This window comes from Aptenodytes patagonicus, chromosome 23 (genome assembly GCF_965638725.1).
Source record: "Aptenodytes patagonicus chromosome 23, bAptPat1.pri.cur, whole genome shotgun sequence".
NCBI classification, from domain to species: domain Eukaryota; kingdom Metazoa; phylum Chordata; class Aves; order Sphenisciformes; family Spheniscidae; genus Aptenodytes; species Aptenodytes patagonicus.
In genome coordinates, this window is record NC_134971.1 from 4452669 (window position 1) to 4475593 (window position 22925).

The 22925-nt window shown below is 48.9% G+C and overlaps 1 protein-coding gene across 1 annotated transcript; it reads right to left on the bottom strand.

Moving 5' to 3' along the window:
* Positions 1-2722: 2722 nt before the first annotated feature.
* Positions 2723-4765, bottom strand: BSX (brain specific homeobox). The gene is made up of 3 exons (XM_076358683.1): positions 4501-4765; positions 3154-3350; positions 2723-2968 (listed from the first exon to the last, which is right to left on the bottom strand). The coding sequence occupies exons 1-3, from the start codon at positions 4763-4765 to the stop codon at positions 2723-2725; spliced, it is 708 nt and encodes a 235-aa protein (XP_076214798.1).
* Between the last annotated feature and the right edge of the window lie 18160 nt (positions 4766-22925).

Here is a 22925-nt window from a genome sequence, read left to right on the forward strand (position 1 = left end):
CAGCCCACGGGTGTGCAAATGCCCCAGGCCCTGCTACTGCAACGGGGGTGAGCACTAACTTTTGGGGTGTTTGGTGCAGTGGGAACGTACTTGGTTGCACACTGATCACACTCCTCGGTCTGTGTTGGGAGGGCAGAGCCTGGCACTGCCCGCTGGCTGACGCCACCATTTTCGTGACATCCACTGGATGCCTTGCAAAAGGGCAGTGTAAATGCACAGAGGAGAAGGAAGTTGCTTTTGCATGACTGTGCCCAAAAACTTCTGTCACTTGTGTGTCTTAATCTTCTACTTTTACGTTCTCCTGCCTTTTTCCTTTGTGTTCTTGCCAGCTCAAAGTATTTTTACACGCCTTTGTCTTTAGTAATAAGACAGAATGAACAATTCTTTGCACAAGTAAAAGCAATCACACACAAATGTAAAGAAACAGGACTTTTAATATCCCTTTTCATCCAGGTGCAATTTTTTTTAATGATTACATCTTTCTGCTTGCTCCTAATACTCTCTCTCACTAAACTAAAGGGATTTCTCCTGTGTTTCTCTAAATACTTTGCCGCCCAATCCTATTACCAAAGGCCAAGTCCACCTGAGCAACTGGTGTGAAGTCACTGACCCCCGCAGCAGAGCGCGACTTGCCAGGCCGGCTCCGAGACGGGCACCCATACCGCACGGCACGCTGCAGTGCACAGCGCCCGGCCCCGGGAACAGCAGCGGTAGACGTGGTCAGAAAAAAATTATCACGTAAATATGACGGTGGAGCTTCTCTTTTATATCACTTTTAATAGTTCCTAATGAAATGCGCGCTCAGGGAGAGGCTGACAATCAGCACAGAGCGAAACGAACAAAATACTTGGTGGGCGACCGAGTATGGACGCAGACGAACGACGGCATCGAATTGAAAGGTTTTCAAGACCGTTTCCGTCGCCTCCCTGCCTACAGCCGGGTAGGTGTCGAGAGAAGGGAAGAGCCACCGAGCTGGGAGAAGCGTTTCCAGCCAGCGACGTGGCGATGTGAAATGACCTGCTGTACCCTGCGCTTGGCTCTCCGCGGTGCTTCAAAGCACACCAAGGCTTTAGGAGGAAAGCGGTCGGTTTACCTTCCGAATTACAATTTTTAGGGAGGTGGGTGGCATTTTAGCAAAATTTGTTGGTGAAAATGATTGTCCTGGACGTATTTATAAACACCATGTAAAAGGCAACTAGCCATTTTCTGGACAGATGGTTGGGTATTGGGTATTTCCCACACACACACACGTGTGAGCTTTATTATTTTACGTGTAAAAAACATAAAGGGAAACCCACGAAAAGGAAGCAAAACATACACGTTTCAATCATCTATATTTTATAAACAGGGACACATTTTCCCTCACAAAACCGCATATCCCGTAATCCAAAAATGCCCCTGAAAGCGCTAATAACACCAGACAACCAAATTAACCTCCCGTTAAAAAAAAAAACAATAAGGAAAAGAAAAATTTAAATAACCGAACGAGACACCGACATGCCACCGGGCTGCTGGTGCAGCGGGGTCTGCACAGACAACATCCGAGCAAGCCCAGCCTCTCCTCCAGGTTTTTACCGAGGAAAACCCCAGCCCTCCTCTGGAGATGCGGAGCCTCCGCCGCGCTCCCAGCGCATTTGCCAGCCAGCAGCTCACCCCAGGAAAAAAAAACCAACAAACAATTAAAAATCTCAATTTACCTGAAAATTAAAACCATTTCCCTGGCAGGAAGATAAAGGCAAAGCGAGCACGGACGGTGACTGCTCTATCCGACCGCAATACGGACCCGGCTCGGAGAGGCGTTGGGGCAGATGCGGGCGGGGGGGGGGGGGGGGAGGGGGGAACAGGAGCCAAAGGTGGGAGCAGCTCTGGGGCTCTTTGAGAGGAAAAGAAAAGTATCCGGAAGGTGATTCACACCTGGAAGCCGTGAAGGAATCACGCTGCCGATGCAGGTGGCTCTCCAAGCTGCAGAAAATCTCTTTGCTAGCTGGCATTGCCTTCGCTCCGCGCAGCCCTGGGGGGCATGGAGTTATTCGCGATGCTCCCCCCTTCCCTTCCCCGTATCGGAATTAAATAATCGGAAATTTTTGTCTTACCTGTTTCTTTGGAGGGCGTTTCTACAATTTTTTTTACTTTATTTTTTTTTTTTCTTTATTTTGAGTACACGCGTGTCCTGGAAGCTCTGCCCGGGATCAAACCCGACCTACCGCCCTACGGAGGGAGGCGGCGAGCGGCAGCCCAGCTCGCTGGGTGCCTGGAAAGAGGGGCGAGGTTTTACGGGGCTCGGCGTGCCCTGCCTGCCGCTCTCAGTAACGACAACATGCTGGCGCGGGTACACGTTTATTTTAAACCCGAGGAAACTTCGGGGAACGGAGAAGAGTTCAGTATTTCGAAGGGAAGGGGAAACTTAAAGAAAACTCGCCTTTCTTTGCTCCCACCCCCCCCGCCCCCCAGCAGGCAAAGCTCAGGCTTGGGGTGATGCTGGGGGGGAAGCCGGCGGTACCGCGGGGCCCCCGGTCCGCTCCGGGGCATCGCTGCCTTCGCCCCGGGCCCGCCCGCCGCCGGGGAGGGGGCTCCCCCCGCATCAGCACCTCCTTCCAAAACCGCGACCCCCTTCCCTCTGGGCTCCGGCATTACTCAAGGCTGGGGAGGTAGGGGCGGCTTGCGGGGCCGGGGCAAAGCCGCCCCGGAGAGGCAGGTGAGCCCGGGCCGGGCCCCGGCGCTCCTAGAGGCGGTGGGGGCCGGCACAGAGGTCCCCCTCTTCCAGGATGTCCACCTCGTCCTCGGGGTCCTGGAGCAGGAAGGGGCCGGGGGGGACCTTGCGGGGCTCGGCGCCGGCCGCCTCGGGCAGCTCGGGCTCGGGGGAGCTCTGCTCCCGGCTCTCTTCGCCACCCGGGTGCTTGGGGTCGTCCTGGGTTTTCCGCAGCTGCTTTTTGTGCTTCATCCGCCGGTTCTGGAACCAGGTTTTCACCTGGGGAGAGCGGGGAGGGGGGGGGGGGGGGGGGCGGGGAGGAGGGCGGGGGGGAGAAGAAAGAAAGAAAAAAAAAGGAATAAAAATTAAAAAGCGAAGGTGGGGATGCTGCATGGGATAAGGGGTGGGGACTGGCGCCAAACCCCTTCCCGGCGGGGTGGTGCCGGTCCCCGCCGCCCCGGTACCTGGGTCTCGGAGAGGCTGAGGGCCGTGGCCAGCTCCACCCGCTCGGGCGTGGAGAGGTAGCGCTGGATCTCAAACCTCTTCTCCAGGCCGGAGAGCTGCGAGTCGGAGAAAACGGTGCGGGCTTTGCGGCGGCGGCAGTGCTTCCCGGGCAGCTCGGCGTGAGCGTGGTGCTGGAAGAGGGCTGGCACCGGCACTCCTGGGGGGACACACGGCGGAGACCCGGGCTGGGAGCCGGAGCCGCCCGGGGGCTTCCGTCCCCTGCGGCCCCCGGGTGGGCTGCAGCGGCGCGGGGCGAGCTCTCCCCTGCCTCTTTTTTTTTTTTTTTTAATTATTTTTTCGTTTATTTCGTTTTTGAGGTCGTTTTATTGGTTTGAGGGTCTTGTTCTTCTGCAAACAGGGGGCTTTGCAAAGCGCTTCGCCTCTGCTGAACCCGCCCCAGCAAGGCAAAGGCAGCCCCGGGCAGCGCCCGCAGTTTTCCCACCGCCGCTGCGGCGGGAGGGATCAGCCCCGCCAGGCGAGGCTGGCGGGAAAGCCTTCACCCTCCTGGCAATTAAACCAAAACGAAATGGACGCGGAAAAAACAGGGGAGCCCTGGAAAAGGCTGGGAGGAGAGCGCGCAGGAGGAGAGCGGTCCTCCCCGGCCCCGCCGGTGCACAACTTGGGCTGCCCGGTGAGAAACTTTGGAGGAGGTTTTCCTCCCAGAGCAAAGAACGGGCCCGGGGAAGGGCTGAGCGCGGATCCCTGCGCCGGCAGAGCCCCGGGCTCCGGCCGGGGGCGGGGGAGCCTCTCCCAGCCCCGGGGAGGGGAGCCGGCACGGCCCCAGCGGTGCTGCCGGAGGTGGAATGGCGAAGCCCGGACACCGTCTGGAGGGACAACGCAAGGAAAAAGAAACGTTATCGGTCCAAACCCAAAAATAATTAAAAAAAAAAAGAAAAGAAAAGGCAAAGAGAGGGAGAGGGAAACCCTCGAGATCTCGGGCAAGCGAGCGAATGACAAGCTGCAGCGCGGTGGGCTCCTTTCCCCGATAACGAAGCCGGCGCTGCCCGGGGCTCCCCGGGGCCGGGGCCGGGCCGGGGGCTGCGGCCGGCGGGGCTCGGGCAGCCGGGGCTGCCCCGCGGCGATGGGCGCTCCGAGGGCGGCTGGCGGCTCCTGCCCCGGGGGGGGGACGCGGCCGCGATTTCGGTGAAGGACGCAGAAAGGTGCCCCGCCGCCCCAGAGGGGCTTGGTTTTCACTGCTGGAGCTTGTCTCGCCCGGGGCTGCGGGCTCTTGTCCCCACCCAGGTCCCCACCTCGACGCCACCTGGCCACGAACCCCGCAGGTTCCTCCTGCGAAGGGCTGCACTTACCCGAGGTGGTGAGAAAGTAAGGGTGGTGGTGATGCTCCGGCTTGTGCAGGGCAGGGTGCGGGTGGGGCGCCAGGAGGGTCGGGGTTGGCATCAGGGGGTACCCATAGTCCAAGAGGGGGACGCGGGAGGCCAAGGAGCCGGGGAAGTGCTCGGGGGGCACCTCCCGCAAGGGCTTGGGCTTGTGCAGCAGAATATCCTCGATGAAGAAGGAGGTGGGCCTGGGCGCAGAGACGGGGTGCACGGGCGAGGTGAAGTTGAGGTTCATTTCGGTTGTCCCCCCCCTCGGGCAGCGGGGAAGGGAGCGAGCCGGGCTGAGCGCTGGCTGCCGGGGGAGAAAGGGCGGCCGGTTGCACCTCCCGGGGTGGATGATAAATAAATAAATGATGATAAATAAATAACAATTTAAAAAAAAAATCCGGAGCAAAACTAAATAACAATAAGTGTTCCCCCAGCCAGAAGTAAACTGCAAGAGCCGGGGGATGCGAGGCGGGTGGGTTTGGGCTGCGCGGAGAGATGCGCGCCTTTGAGGCGCGGTGGGAAGGGGGCTCTCCAGCGAGCCAATAGCGATCGGGCGGGCGGGGGGACGGGCCCGCCGGGCCACCCAAACCGCGGAGGGGGCGCGGAGCCTCCCCCGCGCAGCGCGGGCGCAGCGCCCCGGGCAGCGCGGCAGCCCTCAGCCCCGGCCCGAGCGGTGGGGTCGGGGCATGTTCCCAAAAGTGAGTGTTTTCTCCCTTTTTTTTTAAAGGGAAAAACTTGGGGGGGGAGGAAGAATAGTGGCGCTTTCCCGACCTGTCCCACGCTCCGCTCCTGACTTGTCTCTCCGCACGCAGCTTGTGCCTTTCCGCTCAGGTTATCACCCCGTTGGGGTTTTGTTCCCATCCATTCCCCGCTCAGTGTTGTGCTAACACTTCTTTTTCTTTTTTTTTTGGTCTTTCGTCTGTTTGTCTTCCCTCCCCCCCCCCCCTAATCTGTAACATTCATTTCCCCGGAGTCAATTTGCTAAAATGAGGGTGATATACCACATCATAGCCGAGATAATTTCGGTTCGCATCTCAGAAAATTGCTCTAATTATTGATGTTAAACTCAGGGAAATTAAAAGAAGGCACTTCTCCTTCATCTCCTGATTTTAAGCTCTAATTTGTTGAAATCGAGTTGTCATCACAATTCCGATCACTACCGTTAATAGTAAAAGTGTTCTAATAGAGCCAGAATTCGCGCAACCCATGCTATTAGATAATTAAGAAAGATGTTAGAAAGGCAAGTGCTAATCCTTGGGCACACGGACAGCATTTCCATCTGATCCAGCAGGTAGAACAAATTAATTACCAGAATCAATTAGTCCTAAAAGTACAGTTCTCAGGGTAAGCCATGTCTTCCATATGGATGAGCTGGTAAATGGTAAATAGATGAGGAAAAACCTTTAAAAGAATAGAAATGGCAATCGCCCGCTTTTAATGAAGCTGGAACTCGGAGCGCCCGAGTTTTCCAGCGCTGCCGTCTGCTCGCCGGCGGCCACGGTCACGCGTGGGCGAGGGCTCGGGCGGCCACCTCTCCCCCCACGGCGGGCAGGGCAGCGGACGGCGCCCGCGCGGGGTTTTGAGAACAACTACCGATAACGCGTGGTAGCTTTTAAAATACAGATGCGGCTCCTCCATCAGTTCCACCGGGCCAAAACTCGGGGGGGGGGGGGAGACCAGAGAGCTCCCCGTCGCACCGGGAAAACCCACGGGAGCATTTTTCTCTCTATATACGGGCAGTGCGTGTTACAGCCACGCACACACTTCGTTTTACACGTGCAGTGCCCACGCGCGGGCGGGTACCACTGCGCTCATCACGCACTTAAGCGACACCCCCCCCCCCCCCCCTCTCTCTGCATCCATACATCCGTGCCCGCACGGTATGGATGCGGGCGCGCTGCCGCACCGAGCCGGGAGCGCTTCGGGAGGCGCAGGGCGGGGGGAAAGGCTCGCCCGCCGCGGAGCTGCCTCTCCCGGTGCCGCCGGCAAACTCCCTTTTTCTCGGGGGGGGGGGAATAATAATAAAAAAAAAAGAAAAATCCGTTGCAGCGTCCCCTCCTGAAACGCCCGTTTCGGCATCAGCCCGGGACTTTGGCCGAGGGTTTATGAATACAAGAGGCTAACAACTTTCTCTGAGGAGCAAATGAGTAAGCAAATGAATTAACGGTGATGAAACGGGTCTAATGCCCAACTTGTTAGTGGAGGGAGCGCAGCCAGGGGCATGTAAGCCGCTTGACTGGCCATTTCATCAGCTGAGACTGCTTCTCCAGGAGGGCTGGGGCTTTACTCATCACTGGGGGGTGTGTATATATGTATTTAAAGCAGATCTGAAAGATTAAAGATGTTACTTCAGCCGGATTCAGTCACAGCTTTAGGACTCGGGCAAGAGCTTGCTTGCCTGACAGCCACGTCGAGAGGGGCTGCTTTTCGGAGACCCTCTTTATTTGGGGTACAGCTGGGGAGGGGGGAATGGGGCCACTGTCTTGGTGTTACCTTACAGCAAGAGCAGCAAAACCTGGCCCCAAACCGGGCGGTGGCACTTCAGGCACCGCAGCCTTCCCTAATTCAAGGGCAAGAAGCAGAGGTGATAACCCCCCATCTGCGGAGAAATCCCCTGAAAGGAAGGTAACCCCCAGGAAGAGGGGACCTCTGCACTGCAGTCCTCACACCCAGGGATTTTTTAAATTTAACATTTCATGGCTTTTTGTGACAGGAAGGGGGTGCCAGGTGCTTCCCACCATGGGCAGACGTTGTTGGCAGGGTGGCCTCTTTGCCCTACAAGCCTCTTACCTATTTTTCCCCTTTTGGCCCTCTTCTGCAGGTCCCCACAGTGATGGGGACCCAGCAGCATGGATCTCACCTCGGGGCACCCAAACACTCCCAGCCCCGGCTGCACCCTCGGCCCTCTCCGAGGACCAGCCCCCAGATCACAGGTAAGCCCTTTTTTCTGGCTGGCCAGACATATGCACACAAGCAGATATTCCTATGTATTTTTGCATACACACACAATTCCTTTTGCTGCCAAATTCATGGGTGAGTCGGGTCTCCAAAGACACCCCCTGTGGCCTCCTCTCAAGGGAGCTGGGTCCCCTGTTGAGGTGGTCCCACAGCTTTTCCCCAGATTTGGCAGAAACTGTCCCAAACCTGGGCAGAAGCTGAGGTCTCACTGGGCTGAGGAACACATCTAGGAGAGAAGACAAGAGGAACCGGGGTCAGTGCAAGGTAGGGAGAAGCAGCAGGTTTGGCTGGTTTACTCACTGTGTGCTTCCCTTCCCATGGGGGGGACCAGAATTGACCCTCGACGCTGTGTTCTCGCATCCTCATCCTCTCCTGAACGCCTTGCCAGACAGTGTAACATCACAGCCTGCAACCCAAAATGATTCAGACCTCCTCCAGAGGCACCTGTGAACCCAGGTAGCCACACTACTGTGGAGTTTGTTTGTTGTTTCTTCAATAAAATAAAAGCAAATTATTTCTACAGGCTCAAAGAGCTTTATAAACTTTGCCGGTAGCAATGCACGCATATCCCCCCCCCATATATGTATACACACACACACACCCCTTTCATGATTTAGTAACATACATAATACACATGTGCTTTGCTTACATAAACACCAGTTGTCATTACTTGCACACTTAAGATCATTTGAAGGTATTATGAGGAAATTTTGTCCAGGAAAACAGAAATTCATTTGACTTAAAACCTAGGGGGTCATTTAAAAGGTCAGTGCAGCTACATTGATGTTAGTAGCTTTATTTCAGTGTGTTGCATTAGGGATAAATTTAGTGTGGTTTAAAAATACATGCACTTACCTTCCCGTGGCTCTTGAAGAGGTAAGGTAGCTTGGGAGCCCATCCTTTTCATGCCTTTCAAGACAAATCCACTCAAAAAGGAAGGGTTAAATTAAAAACAGACAGCCTTGATATGATCAAAATGGAAGCCTGGCTGCAGGAAAGAGGTCTGAAGAGCTCAGTTTGAGTAGCCACACACGTAACATAGAGAGAGGTCTTTTGAACACAAAGCATGGCTTAATGGAGAATGTTCCATGCATGATGCTTCAGGCAAAACCGCTCCCCACCCCGAAGGAGCGGGGTGCCTCTGCCTGGAGGCTCACTGGGTGCTGCTGGCGAGAGGGAAAAACACTTCTATGCTTCATTGCAGCCGCTTTCCCCATCTACATCCTGTCTGCCTTTGCCTACGTCTACCCTTTCTCCGCAGGTCTCCAAGACCTGCCTCAGCTGGCACCCAACCCTGCCTCCTACCACCCTGCAAACTCACCGTGGAAAATCGTGGCTCCCAGGAGCCCAGCGATACCGTGCTCATGACAAGAGAGAATTTTTAACTTCATCTTAATTGATGTGACATAAGAGTGCAGTTAAGGGCAGTGGTGGGAAGCCCCTTCAGTACTAAGTTAGGTCTACACTAGAGGTTTTTACTGGCATTTCAGTGTGGCCAGAGATAATATTTTAATGTTGGCAACCCTCTAGTATGCCTTGACACCAGCTCAAGTTCGAGGAGGGCTCGGTGGGTGGGCTTTGAGGTTAAGCTCTGCCTAAAACAACAGGGCCAAGCAGGTTGTCTCAGGACGGATAGTGCAAACAACAGGGCTGGTAGAGGGTGGGAGGGGAAAGAAAGTGTCAGAGAAGAGTTTACCTCCTAACCGGGGTTGATGGCAGCGCCAGGAGAGGATGCAGCCAGGTCTTCCAAGGCTCATAACTCCACCACCCCTTGGCTTTTGCCGCCTCGAAAACATGTCGTCCCGCAGCCCACAGACTGGCACTCTCCTTCATTTGTAGCTGAGATGAAGAGAAGACAGCATGAGAAATAGAGAAGTGATCAGCCTGTTGATTTTATTCCAAGACAATAAACACTCAGGTTAAAAGCTGGGTCTGTCTTATTCTGACAGAATCACTGAATCTACCCACAAACATCACGGTAATTTCAGGGCTACAGTTCTAGGTAAAAAGCACAGCGGGGAATGGAAGTGTTGCTGATGCACGGGGACCACATTAAGAAATGATTGAGACAAGGAAGGTACTTTTGAGGCTTGTATCACTACCAATAACTGCAAGAATTTTGGGGATAAAAAGAGAGATGGCATCAATGACAGGCAAAATAAAATTTAAAGAGTAAAAGCTTAGACTGTAGCTTCCTTACACGGCTCCCAAACCCAACTATCTATGCATGGGCTCAGGGGTTTCATTCCTAAATCCAGAATTTTATCTCTGTACTGAAGATTTGCCTCATTAGCTGATAATCCCGAGCATTTTCTGAAGGCAGGGTACTTACAAAAAGAGAATGAAAGTGTTAACATTGACAGGTTTGGTCTAAAGACTTCCCCTAAAATAGTGGCTCTTATTAACTAAGACCTAGGATCTTTTTAATTATCTAATATTTGTTTTCAACTTCCGCAGGGTTATCTGTACTGTTCCAAAACACAGGAGGATTATTCCTTCTTTCTTTCTTTCTTTCTTTCTTTTTTTGGAATGAGTCAGAAACTGGGAGGGAGGCTTAGAAGTTTCCCTGGGACCTGCTTTCCATTAGTCTTCTCTTCATTTGGTTAGATATCAATTCCTGCTCATCCTGCGACCAACCCATGGGCATTGCTTACTCCCTCGAGGAGAAGGTGGTTATTTCACCCAAGACCATCTGTACTTTGGGATCTTGGCTAATCCTTTGCTCTCAAAAAATCCATTCTTGCTGCCGTAGTCACTGCTTTGCCGTCACCTTTAGCACATTAATGCTTATTCGTTTTCTTTCATTCCAGCTGTGTAACAATCATCTGCACAACTCAACATTTTGATCCACTTTTTTTGCACTAATGACTCAGAACCTCCCTTGTTTCCCTAATTTCATGATGTATGAACCTTGTACGTCCTTGCTTTTAACCTTCGGGGCAGGATAATCCTCCTTTTCCCTTTCTTATCCATTCAACCTTTATTTCACTCCCATTGTTTTCCCACTGTTCTTTGTGTTTTTCCTCCAATTATCTGTCATACTCTTTCTGTAGCTCCAGGTTCCTCATGAAAACCTCATATGCCTTTTCCGCTTAGAGGAATACCTTGAACGTATAATCCCCGAGTCTGATCTCAGGCTGGCGTAAGTCAGGAGTAACATATAAAAACCAATGGAGCATATAAATCTAAATGACGCAAATACTTTGATTCTTTTCAATTCCACTCTTCACTTTCCAACTTTAAAGTGTCTCATTTTGAAGCCTTAAAAATAAAAAGCACACAAATGATGCACTTCAAGGTCAGAGGAAGCTATTATGACCATCCAGTCTGACCTCCTGAATCACAGGAGCCAGAGTTTCATCCAGTAACTCCTGTATCAAACTCGTGAAAAACATCCAACCTAGGCAGACTGCGGAATCAGAATACCACTTTTCTAACTCTTTAAATTACGTTTGATACATCACAACGTATACATAGGAAATATGTGTTTACAAACAGGGTGAACGAGCAGCTTTGTCTTATCTCTAGATCTCCAGCGGGCATCTCAGTTCTTCTGTATTTATATTTTGACTAGCTCCATTGAAAATCTGTGATTATTTACAAACTCTACACTAAGCTTTTTCAGCCTTCAGGTAAAAGGTCAATCTCTACTAGAGAGTATTTTATAAATCACTTAGGACAAACCTCAACATACTGGCTTTGTTTGTCCTCCTAGTTTAAATACACGAATTGTTATATCATCTTATGCCGAGATAGATGTTGTACACAAATGTCACGTCTTACACACATCTCTCACAGCATGTGTCACACGCACAGTGACGGTCACAAACGGGTGCTGTCTCAGCTGATCATTTTGTTAAAAGAAAAGGAATCATTCTTTATTGAAAGATAATTAAACCTTTTTCTTTCATGTTTGCTCCAAACAGATTGCAAAACTAGTTGGACCCAGTTTACAAAAAAAGATAACCTTTTTGATGATCAAAGGAAGAGATTGGTTCCATTACTTGCATTATTCAGAGTTGTCTGTGCTGTGGCCTTCGGAATAAAGGGAGAAATGTACTTTAGAAAGATCTGAGTAACACACTTTACTCGAAACATTTTTGTATTATATTGCTTCTTGACTGTTTCAGCTTACTCTGTATCTGTGCACTTTATTTTAAGCACTCCAGAAGTGGATGACAGGTCTGGGGGAAAAAGATAGAATCTAGTCAGCATCTTGCAAATGCATCTTCAAATAATGCTTTAAAACTGGAAATTACATTTTGAAATGGTATTTTGTACATTTCCAAGGATGAGGTATTCAAATGGCGATACAATGTAATATAATATTGTCTAATGTTAAAAACACTTTCTCACATTTGTCAATATTATTTTTAAATGGAAATATTAAAATGCTCTAGGTCATCTGAAACAAATAATGATGCAGGCGGATGCCTCATAATAAATTAGTAAGATAAAATTTGCATGATTTTGCCACGCTTCAAAAAATAAACTCAATTTACTTAGTTCAGCAATATTGGATTCAGTCCAGCTATTCTTCGCTCTCTTATTTTATTTTAACATGGTTTCCTGCTAAAAAAAAAAAAAAGAAACAAACTTGTACACCCCTCTCTAACTCTCCTCTTTCCCCTCACCATGGTAAGGTTTTTAACAGAGCAGCCAATCCCAATCAGATTAGTTGGACAATTAGCAGCCTCAAACATACACTTTCCCAAAATGTTTCGTAAGTAAGTGGCTGAACAGAAGGCAGTCGCTTCGTTACTGCAGTGTGAGGCTGATCTGCGAGGCCGGAGGACCCACACCGGCTCTCGGTCACCGACCCCTCGCTCCCCCAAAACCCGACTGCCTCTTTTGGGTCTGGTTTAGCACAAGCAAATGCACAAAAATTAGATGCTACGGTGATTATAACAGTTTCAGCAGCAGGTGAGAGAAAGCCAACTGCCTCAAAAGCTGGACGTGGTTTCTAATGTCGAAAGAAACCAGGGATCCCCTTCCAGCCATTCCCCGCTGCCGAAATGCGGGCACCTAACGCAGCTAACAGGCTCCCTCTTCAGTCACTGGAGAAAGCGAGGCTCCTCCGGGGGATAGGGGATGTATGGCCAGGCAATATTCTATTCAGGCAATAGGACGGTGCTATAGGGTCACCTTTAATTACTCATTAAAGTCTATAGGTGCTTCTAGGGGGAATGGTAACTTTCCGACAAACGTAACCAGACTACAGGATCAGTTTTGCGTCTCGGATGCGTGCTGACGAATTCTGCATATGGGCTAAACACATTCTGGATAACAAAAAGACTTATACGCTACAAGTTTATCAAGACTTCCCCAATTCGAAGAAAAATCATTACATACAGAGTTTGGCATTTTTTTTAGAACAGGAGAAGCATGATGGAAAACGGCAGAGACTTAGAAACACGCTATGATTTCTTACTTACGGGATGCACAAATTTGATGTTTTTTTGGCCTTGATTTAGCTTCCACCCAGCTAGTATTTTTAATAATGAGTTATGGGGTTTCCTATTTCATAAATATGTTATCTTCTCTTCAAAGCTAACGTTAGAAACAATCAATGCAGTGTAATCACCAGGTTCACCAATGCAAAGAAAGTATTTGTTCTCTGCCAAAATCTGCTTTTGTTTTCTTTTGACTTCGGGGGGATCAAGACTTGGCGTTCAACAGCCTACAGCCGTCTTTGCAAATTAGTTTGCCATTTGTTATTATACCCAGAAAATTAAACCTAGATGTCCAACAGGTCAAGAGCCATAAGCTTGAATGGAGGAAAACAGCAGCACAGTTATGGGAAACAACATATCATACAAAACGTCCTCAAAGCTAAGGGGGTGTTTTAGAATATTATGAGCTTGTGCATCTTTCTAACAGGGTCCCATATAAGAGACGTGTGTGTGCACGCTCGTGCGTCTGCTTGTCTGTGCATTTCTGTCCAACTGAGATCAGTACTTGAGTCTCAAAATAAGTACAAAAAGGAGAATTTTCCAGTTTGTATCCTCTGGCAAATGCAATTTCCCTCCCAACACACATTAAATTCATTTAGCCTAGTGCATTTTTAATAGACATTATTCATCTATTACCTTAATGAGCTTGTGGTGAAAGCATATTGCCTCCCAATTTTAACAAAAGCAGTCTAATACTGCTGCAGCTTTTTCCCCTTTTGCCTTCTAAGGCAGCAGCACGGAAGGGGGAAGAAAAAAAGCTATAGAGACAGATAAGGTTTTTATTCTGTGTCACAACACTACATTAAGAATAAAACCTTCCACTTAAACACTTAAATGAAAACATCGAGAAACTAATTTACCATTTGTAACCACATGATTTAAGTAGGAGCAGCTTTAATTTTCTTCCCATTTTCCTCATATTCAATGTGAGCCCACATTAGATTTCACTGGCTCAAATCACAACACTTAAAGCCACTTTCATTTTCTTTTTGATTAAATAATTGAAATTCCTGTCACTGCCTGCACTTTACTAGCACACAAATTTTATGTGTAAAGATAAATACTCTTTCTTTCTCCCTTCCCTGGCTGTAGGCTTTTTTTTCCCTTTTTTTTTTTTTCCTTCAGTTTAATCTTAAAAGCAGGCAAGGTTTAGTTTATTGATGGTTCCATAAAATGGATCAGTACTCCATTCACCTATTTCGTGGAATTATACTGCTCCCATTAAGTGATTGTTTGGAGAAATTATGGAAAGCCATCTTCTCTAATTTAGCTGTCATCGTTGTAAGGTTATTGCTATCCAATCCTAAAAGGACAGGAAGCCTAGTTACTCGTGTGCTGTTCCCTCTCCCACACGCACATCCATTAATGTCTGAAGCCTTGATTTTTATTTAAGCATTTGTTTCAATTAGGGTAACAGGTTTTATTAATGCTCCCTAATAAGTTACTCTGACAAAATTCAAGACACTTTCCATTGCAGCTCAGTGAATGGCACAGTCAATATGCAGCATCGGTTGGCGCTGCCTGTAATGAGCAGTGGACTCAGACACAACTTCCAGCTCAAGGGAGAAACGCCTGCAAGACTCACCCACCTCGGCCGCTTCCGACACATCTTGCAGGGCTGTGGCAAAGCCCGTTTCCATTTCTTTGGCTTCTCACCTTAAGCCGCGGGAGAGAATTAGCACCCTTTAAAACGTGCCTCTAATGGATCCTTACCTACCAGCGGGCACCCTGAAGGGGCTGGTGGCAGCTTGCTGTCTTCATCCCGCCCGGCCCTGGGCCATGAAGGTGCACAGTTGTCACATCCCCGGGGGACAGGGAGGGTGGAGGTGCTCGGGCAAGGCAGTTTCACGAACCCTGGGCTTCGTTATCGTTTCTGGCTTAGACTTTGGAGCAAGTGACCCTGCACAAGCTACTTGGTCTGGGTCCTCCGAAGGATGGAGGGGTCTAACTGATTAACAGGATTTAGACTTGCATACCTTGGTGTCTCTACGCTTCAGTTCCTTATATATGAAGCATATATATATGTATCTCATGGGTGCTCTGTAGTTTTCAGCATCAGCCTCACGATTTAACTCTTAACACTTTTTCATGGCTACTAACTGCAGGAGATTTGACACAAAATACTGGGTGTTGCCTGAAGACCACAGCAAAAGACCTACAAAAGACACTTAAGTGAATTTAGAGAGCCTGTGGAGCCCCTGTTACTTCCTTTAGCCAAATGACAAAGGCTCGTATAAAACTTCATGTGTCCCCCTTCATGGGCCCATGGTAGCAAACAGAGGAGACAGAACCTGGCCGGATCCACACTTGGCCCTGCTGTTTTAATCTGCTTTCCTAAGGCATCAGGTTTCCCTGATCAGGAGGTATTGCAGGGTCATGAAGGATGCAGGAGAGGAGCGAGGCTATAGGCACAATGAAGGATAGGGGATATAGAGGTAAATGGATAAGGAACTGGACTTCCACGAACAACCAGCTTCCATAAGAAACACACATTATGCTTCCCAGCAAGAACCATTTTGCCATAGCATTGCTGTGAGTTCTCTCCTAATCTGACACTTTGATTTCTCCTGGGCGACGCTTACAAAGTGTAGAGGCCCTTACAGCATCATGCAGGAGAAGTAGCTACCGGGAGGGGTCATGAAGTGCAGGAAGATTTCTTTCTCTTCTGCAGCAGCACAAATAAGAAGGGCAACGTGTGTTGCCTCTAGAGTGAGCTTTTCACTGATGTGAAATAATACAGAGCATGGACAGACGTGGTCTGAAATGGCGATGGGCAAATGTGGATGTACCTGTATCACCCAGCCGAGCACAACACGAGCTCTCAGAGCCACAAACACCACCAAGAGCAAGGGTATCTCTGCAGTGGTTATAAATGAAGACAGAAATTAGAGTGTGAGTCTAAATCAAGCCAGATTGTAAGACTGGCAAAGATTAGGGCAATAAAACTGCCCAAATGATATTCCAGCCATGCAAACAGCTTTGTATTAAGTAGGACTGGCAGCCAGCTCGACAGCACACGTAGTCCACCTCCCTGCCCCAAACACGCCCTGCACTTCCCACCTGGAAAGGGACAGCCTGGCTGCTGAATTCCTCTCCAATTCCTGCTCCCATAATCACCATGATTTTTCAATGCTCTATATCAGCAATGCCAACCTAATCAGAAGTTTCATTCTTCAGCACACAGCAACACCCTCCTATTTCCTTGGAAGGAGAAGCCAGGATATTTTTACAATTCCTACAGGATAGCAATATCTTACTGCCGACCTCGTACCCCCACCAAAGCAGTGATGGCTTTAAATTTTGCAGAGAGTCCTTTGAGAAAAGGCCTGTGAGCTTCAAAGGGTGTCCAGGTTTTCTAACTCTATCTGCTGAGCTAGTGAAAGATACTGCCTGTCGCTGCCAGCCTGGCCAAGCTTGTCTCATATACCGTCAGGAAAAATCATAAGGGCGACTTTCATTTTCATATAACACGTCAGCCCATTCCACACAATTTAGAAGCCTTCCTGACATTGTTGAACATGCATTTTCTTATGGGGGGCGACCAAAAAAAACCCAAAACCAAACTGCCAGAGGAAAATTTGCCACCAGCACTTGCAAGTTAGGTCCAGAAGTTAGGGACCTTTCTGTGAATAAGGCAATGCAATAGGTCAGCCACAGCTTTTAATTCTGAAAGGAGGTCCAAGGAACAGAAGAAAAACATCTTTGTGATTGCCCCTCCCTTTCCCTCTAACTATTCACCCTAGAGGACATTGTTAACATATAATAACTGGGCATGTCGGAATCAATTAGGCAACTCATAATAAAGCAGATGCTGCTATTGTGAAGACGATGCAGTGAAAGTATGGGTATAGGAAGGCCCTCAGCGCAATCCGGGCTAAGCAGATATGATGCTAATTGAATTCTTGCTGGCAATTTTTCACCCCTAAATGAACAAGAAAGAGAGGAATCTTAGAGTCTCATCTGTTTAGCTTGTGAACAGGAAAATGTTTTCAAGCCCAGTAAATGAGCAACCTAATCCACAGGGATGTTAGCAGGAGGGGTTTCTTTAAAAAAAGCAATGCCCCAAAACCCTGATATGTTGAATATGAGTTGTGCCCTGTTCCCACAACACCAGCAGTGATTGGGGAGGTGGTTATTTTATTTAACCTTAAGGAAACTGAACATTTCTGCAGTTTTTCCTTGGCCAGAGGCTGGAGATCCCACACAAGGCAGCGAGAGGGCTTTTCACGCTGCCATCGACACACCAGCCTGCCACTTGCACCAAGGCACTTTCAGAGCTTTAAGGAGGCTTTGACAGCACAAATATTTCAAGTACGAACAGAAGAAGGACTTAATTGGACCCTGGGCACCTGAATTAAAAACTACTCCTTTCTATGCCCCTTTACTGCTAAACCCATGCCCAGAAACCTCCCTCTTAAAACTTGCCAATTCTCTCCCCTTTTCCTCTGTAATTCTGCTAGGAAGAGGGAAACTCGGCTTCAAGCCCTCGTGTTTAAACCCGCTCAGGTGTCCCTGAAGCAGCCTCTGACCGCCGAGCAGATGGAGGTACCTGTTGGGCAGGAAAGCTGGGCTGTACCAGGACCCCTGGCTCTGCCTGCCAGTGCTCAGCCTCCCCCGAGCCCAGAAAAGAGAAAGGAGACCTTTCCCTGGAGGTTTAGATGCCAGTTTGCAAGTTAAGCCACGCTAAACCGAAGGTGAGGTCTCCCAGATTTTTACGTGGACTGAAACCTAAATTCCAGGGTTAAACCTGCTGGGTATTATTTTTTGGCTAACGGCCTTGCTTTTTATTACTGCTGGCACAAAAGAAGTGATTTCTCCACCTCATAGTTATCAATGAGTAATTAAGTCTCTTCTAGTAACCCTATGCCAAGAAGGCCTTTTAAATTAAAATATTTTCCATTTGATTTTGTTAGCTGCTAAATGAAGATCAGGAAAAATAGGCTAATTACAGCTATCCTAATTAAGCTCCTACAATAACCCATAATTACACCCATACTTATCACCTTTGTGCTGGACACTTTAACCTGTTGTGGTTTGTAATTAGCATGTCTGTGTCGGGGGCTGTAAGCTAACATCTTCTTTCCCAGTCTGGCTAGACTTTTGATTGAAAGTGTGGAAACAAACTCTCTATCTGTGAAACTGTAATTGGGGTAATTTATGAGGCTTTCTTATTAGCAGCAAACCTAGCTTAGAGAGCTGGGCTGGGTTTTAGCACGCTAGGTGACTCTAAGTGTATTTTATTAAAGAGAAACTGCGGCATTACTGCAGAGCAACACAAACGTGGCCTTTTCGGAGGAGAGAGAGGAGGCAGAGTTTGATCTCAGATCAATACCTGGGCTTCTGGCTGACCTGCTCTCAGACCCTTAGCAAGTCACTGCTTGCATTTAAGGGTGAAAAAAAAAAAAACAACTCCTCGTGCCTCAGTTTCCCCACCTGTAGAAAGGAGATAGGCCAGTGTTTCAGGGTGTTGAGGCGTCACCCACACAGCATTCCTGCTTCACCCCACTTTGCCTCATCTCCACAGCCTGGCACCCCCTCAGCCCTTCTGGTTATCCACAGCAAGGGTGAGCCCGCACTGCACCGACAGCGAGCTGCTGCCCTGCCAGGTGAGCCCGAAAAAGCACAGCCTGCCCAGAGGAAAGGAAAAATATGGTACTTACAGCTACTCCAGGATGCCCCACGCTCCGTGCAGCGGCCGGCAGGTTTCTTCTTGCTCCTGATGTACGCAGCAAGCATTCACCTTCATCCTTGGGTTGGGAATGCGCAGGCTGAGTCAGGAAAGGTGGGCACACCCCAAGCAAACCCACATAGTCATTCCTGCCCTCCAAAGGTGATAGAGGGTGGTTCAGGTGTGTAGCTGGACATGGGCACACGTTTCAGAGCAGGGCCAGTTCCAGTTTTTCCAACTTTTACCCTGTTTTTAAACTCCTCTTGCCTTAAAACACTGTCAGACTAAGGAGAGCAGAGCTCAGGCATTGCTGTGTGTCTACCTGCGGCTCCCTGGAGCTGACAACAGGTTATTTCAGCTTTTTTTTCCTGTAACAAGGGGGTAATAAAAAGAAAAGAAACACCTCACATCCACACACTAACTCAGAATAATATTTAAGCAGAAAAGCTAGACTCAAACTCCCCAGAAATGCTGGAAAAAATTGAAGCTGTGCTGACTGCAAGGAAGAAAAATCGCTTTCCCTCTGGTACCCGAAGGACTCACAAGCCCAGAGGAGCTGCTGTTTCTTCTGGGGAAAAACCCAGTTGCCAGCAGCTACCTGGAGACATGCAGCACAGCTGAGCTGGATATCTCCAGCCCAGCTGTGCAGAAAGGCCCTTCTCCGGAGCCTGTCTGCAAGAAACCCGAGGGCTCAAAGGGTCCCGTGGTGTAAAACTGCAAAGCAGATTTTTTTGCGGCTAAAATGTGAGTATTGCACAGGCCCAGAGAGCTGTGGCTACAGGAATGACTTGATTTCTCAAGGGGGCTGCAAGTCTTCAACCCAAGGGGAAAACTGCCTTTCCCCAGATGAAGGTTCCAAGAGTAAAAAACACCGAGGCTCCCTTGCCGCCTCAAAACACCCAACAAGGTGGGCTTTCATTTCTGAATCCTTTATTACGACCCTTTTTCTTTCTCCCCTCCATCAGTTGCTTTTCCTCCCTGGGTGGTCGAATAATTTCTGTGGCCTTTCTGCCTTATGTTAAGGGATGCGCTTTGGGGGCTGGGTCCCCTTCTCAGAATATGGGGCAGGGTGGAGTGACTGCCTGCAAAACCATCCAGCTCGCAGGCACGAAAAGTTCGTGGCTTCCTGGATGGATAAACTCTCCCCCGATAGACTTTGGGAGCTTAAATACAATGAGGGGACACGTATGTACTCTGTGCACTGCAAAACCAATGCTGTTCTGCCTGTCTCACCTTACCCAGCTGAAGAAAGAAAGTGTCCATGGTCTGTATGCGCAGTGAGACAGCAAATGTGTTCCAGTAACAAATTGTTGGCTTCTCATAAAAGTGTGCTCGTCTCAATTAAATCGGGGGGTGGGGGTGTGTGTGGTGGTGGTGGTGTCAGTCTTTTGAGGGCAAAGTTCTAGACAAGACCCACAATCAAAGCCACAGAGACTTCAGCAGAAACCCATCAGTGCCACAATGTTTATTAGTTGTGAAGAAGTTCATTGCAAGACACAAAAAAAGTGAAGAAAAACGAGGGGTGTGATCTTTGCACTAAACAGCACTGCCTGTATGGAAATACTCAGAGGAAGGAAAGAAGAAATTTGTTAAATCATGTCATTTTACTGTTCTGAAATAAGGGCACCCAGCACTGCCTAAACTTATGAGGCCATTCAGAGCTGATTTATCGCTTGAGACCACAGAGACAAAATCAAGCCATTACGACCTTTTAAAAGCTTTCTTGCAACAAACTAAAAATATCCATTGCTGACAGATGCAAGATGTCAATAAGGAATTTAAGAACTCAGTATGAAGAGTGGAAAGAGTGCAAAGTCTTGATAAACATCTCAAATTGGGTCTTACTCAGTGGGAAACAAGTAGTTTATAGTGGTAATTGTAAAGGGCATTTTACATTGAATCAATTAAATGAAAATCTTTTAAGCCCTTTTTAAAAAGAGACCCTTTTAAGTTAACAGGTGATTTTAATTGGAACCATGGGACTTGCATCACGGGAGGTGGGTTGCGTTTTTTTGTTGAGTTTTTTTTTGGGAGCATTCAATATAGGGGAAAATCGATACACTTCCATCAGCATTTGAACTCCTAGAGTCTTGCAAGTTGAATAGTGCAACTAAGCAAGAATTACAGTTTGCTCTGGTTTTGTGTGGCTTTTTCTAGCAATTAAATGTCTCCATCATAACTCCTTAATTGTGAAAGGTGCAGGAGAATTTATCAAGACTGAGTTACCTTAGGATAATTATTTTTAGTCAGAATCGTCTGCCATAACCTACTATAAAATACCATGCATTTTTAGAGATAAATTACCTTTAGAGAAGATGTCAAACATCCCAGCTGACACAATCAAAAGCAGTAATTGCATGTGAGCAGCATTTTACTTTTAAATTCCTTTTCTTACTTCGTCACAACCATAAAGGATGCTCTGCAAAATTATCAGCAGCAGGCAATGCCTGCGAGCCCGAGGGACTAACGCCACAAGCAAAAAACCTTCCCTCAAACGCAAATGACACTTTCAGCAGTCGCCTTTTACAGCTGGTGAATCCCTTCGCTTCCCATTGCTCTGTACTTCGTCAAATCTAGCACTATCTGCCCTGCAAAGCTGCAAGGTGTGATCCAGGAACACCAGCTACCTACCTGGGAGGAGGCTAGGAAAAACCAGGGGGAGGAATTAACACATGGTCCCCAGGTAAAGACTTGGAATTGGCTCACTCTATGGAGCCCGGGAGGCAGACATTAACCGGGTTAACCTGTGGATCCTTTCTAACCGGCAAATAAACTTCAGTCTTTGAGTCTCGTCTCCTAAAAGCCAAAGGGCAATATCTAGTGTATCTAGGTATGTCCCCGTATCAACAGGGACAGCTCAGATCCAGGGGCAGGCGGGGAGCTCCTGGAGGGGGAGGAAGGTTTGCAGACCTGCAGGGAGGGTAAAACAGGGGTGGCAGAAAAAGCAGCAAATGCATCACACAACCTACCTGTGGATTCTTCGCATCCCTTACACAAAAACAACTAAGTCTTTGAAGGTGCTCCCTTTTGCTAGCTTTAAACAGCTACGGCCCATGAATTTAAATGGGTCCATTAAAGCACCGACAGAGGAACCAGTACCAGAGCTGGAGGCTGCTCAGTGGAGAAAGGCGATGCAGTACACAGGCAGAAAGCTGCTCTTGTAGCTGGGGGAAGGAGCTGGCAGAGAAAACTCTGGTCCTGTAATGACTTTCACTGGCCAGGCAGACACTCAGGGCAGGGGGGGAAGCATGGGTTTGCTCCCTGGCTTTGGGTGGAAGAAAAACGTCAAAGGGGAACTGAGAAGTTCCCCAGGGGAATACACAGAGGGAGAGAGCAAGGGCAGCTGGGCTTGCCCAGCAGAGCTGGCCACCTTCACGCAGCAGGAGTGTCAGCAGCTCCTGGGATTTCACTGTGATCTTTGCAAGAGACAGTGCGTTCCTTAAAGCAACCCTGGAGTTACATCCTGATGTTATCTCGAACAAATAAAAATGTGCAAATCTCCAAAAGAAGCATTCAGGCCTCCTGGGTGTGGAAAAAAGCCTGGAGAAATGGCCTGGCTGAATGCTAGGAGGAGTTCAAGGAGGCACAGCGCCAGGGATGGGGCATCCCAGCATCTTCCCTGCGGTTCCACCCTCCCCTCCCTCCCTGAACCGTAGGATTGAGAAAAGAGGCCGGCAAGGCTGAAGGCATCAGGCATTGCCATGAGTTTATTTACTTTACAGAAGTGTTCAGGTCACAGGAAACATGAAAGCCCCCCCCCAAAGTATCAAACCAGCATGTATCTCCTGCCTGCTTGCCCCCGTGGAGCTGAAACCTCTTTTCAAGCAGCCAGGAGCTGGCATGCTTCAGAGACAGCTTTAGCAGGCACTGAAACACCCTGACCAACTGTCCGGGGTGGCTTTGTAGCCCTCCCGCCCTCCCCTGACCCTGCAGCGACTTTCTTGCACTTGCACACATAGTACTCCCAAACTGGTGGGCGACTGAGCGGCTCCAGAAAGCCGGCAAATGCCTTCCACATCCCGGCAGGGCAGGTGGGGAAACTGAGGCACGGCCGGTGAATCACTGCACAGAGGGGAGAAGGCAGCAATCCAGCCTCCGCATCTTCGGTGTCGCGCCCACCCGTCCTCCGTGGAATTGATGTGCTTCTGCCGTGCACTAAGTCATTAGTCTGTGGCTTGGCTGAGTGTAAAGTTATGGAGCGGGAGATCCAATCACAGGCACAACTCCGGTTGTGCTACAGGCCTATTTGAAAGGGTAAGTGTTCTGCATTTTTTTTCGTGCCTGCAACAATCTAGACAAATAGGCTTTTAAATTAAGCAGTGATTTGG

What these genes read in the sequence shown, in the direction of transcription:
- BSX (XM_076358683.1), bottom strand. Translation starts at nt 4,765, where the DNA reads ATGAACCTCAACTTCACCTCGCCCGTGCACCCCGTCTCTGCGCCCAGG. An exon ending in TTACTTTCTCACCACCTCGG is followed by an intron (nt 3,351 to 4,500) that starts GTAAGTGCAGCC and finishes GTGTCCCCCCAG; the next exon opens with GAGTGCCGGTGCCAGCCCTC. An exon ending in TCAGCCTCTCCGAGACCCAG is followed by an intron (nt 2,969 to 3,153) that starts GTACCGGGGCGG and finishes CGCTCTCCCCAG; the next exon opens with GTGAAAACCTGGTTCCAGAA.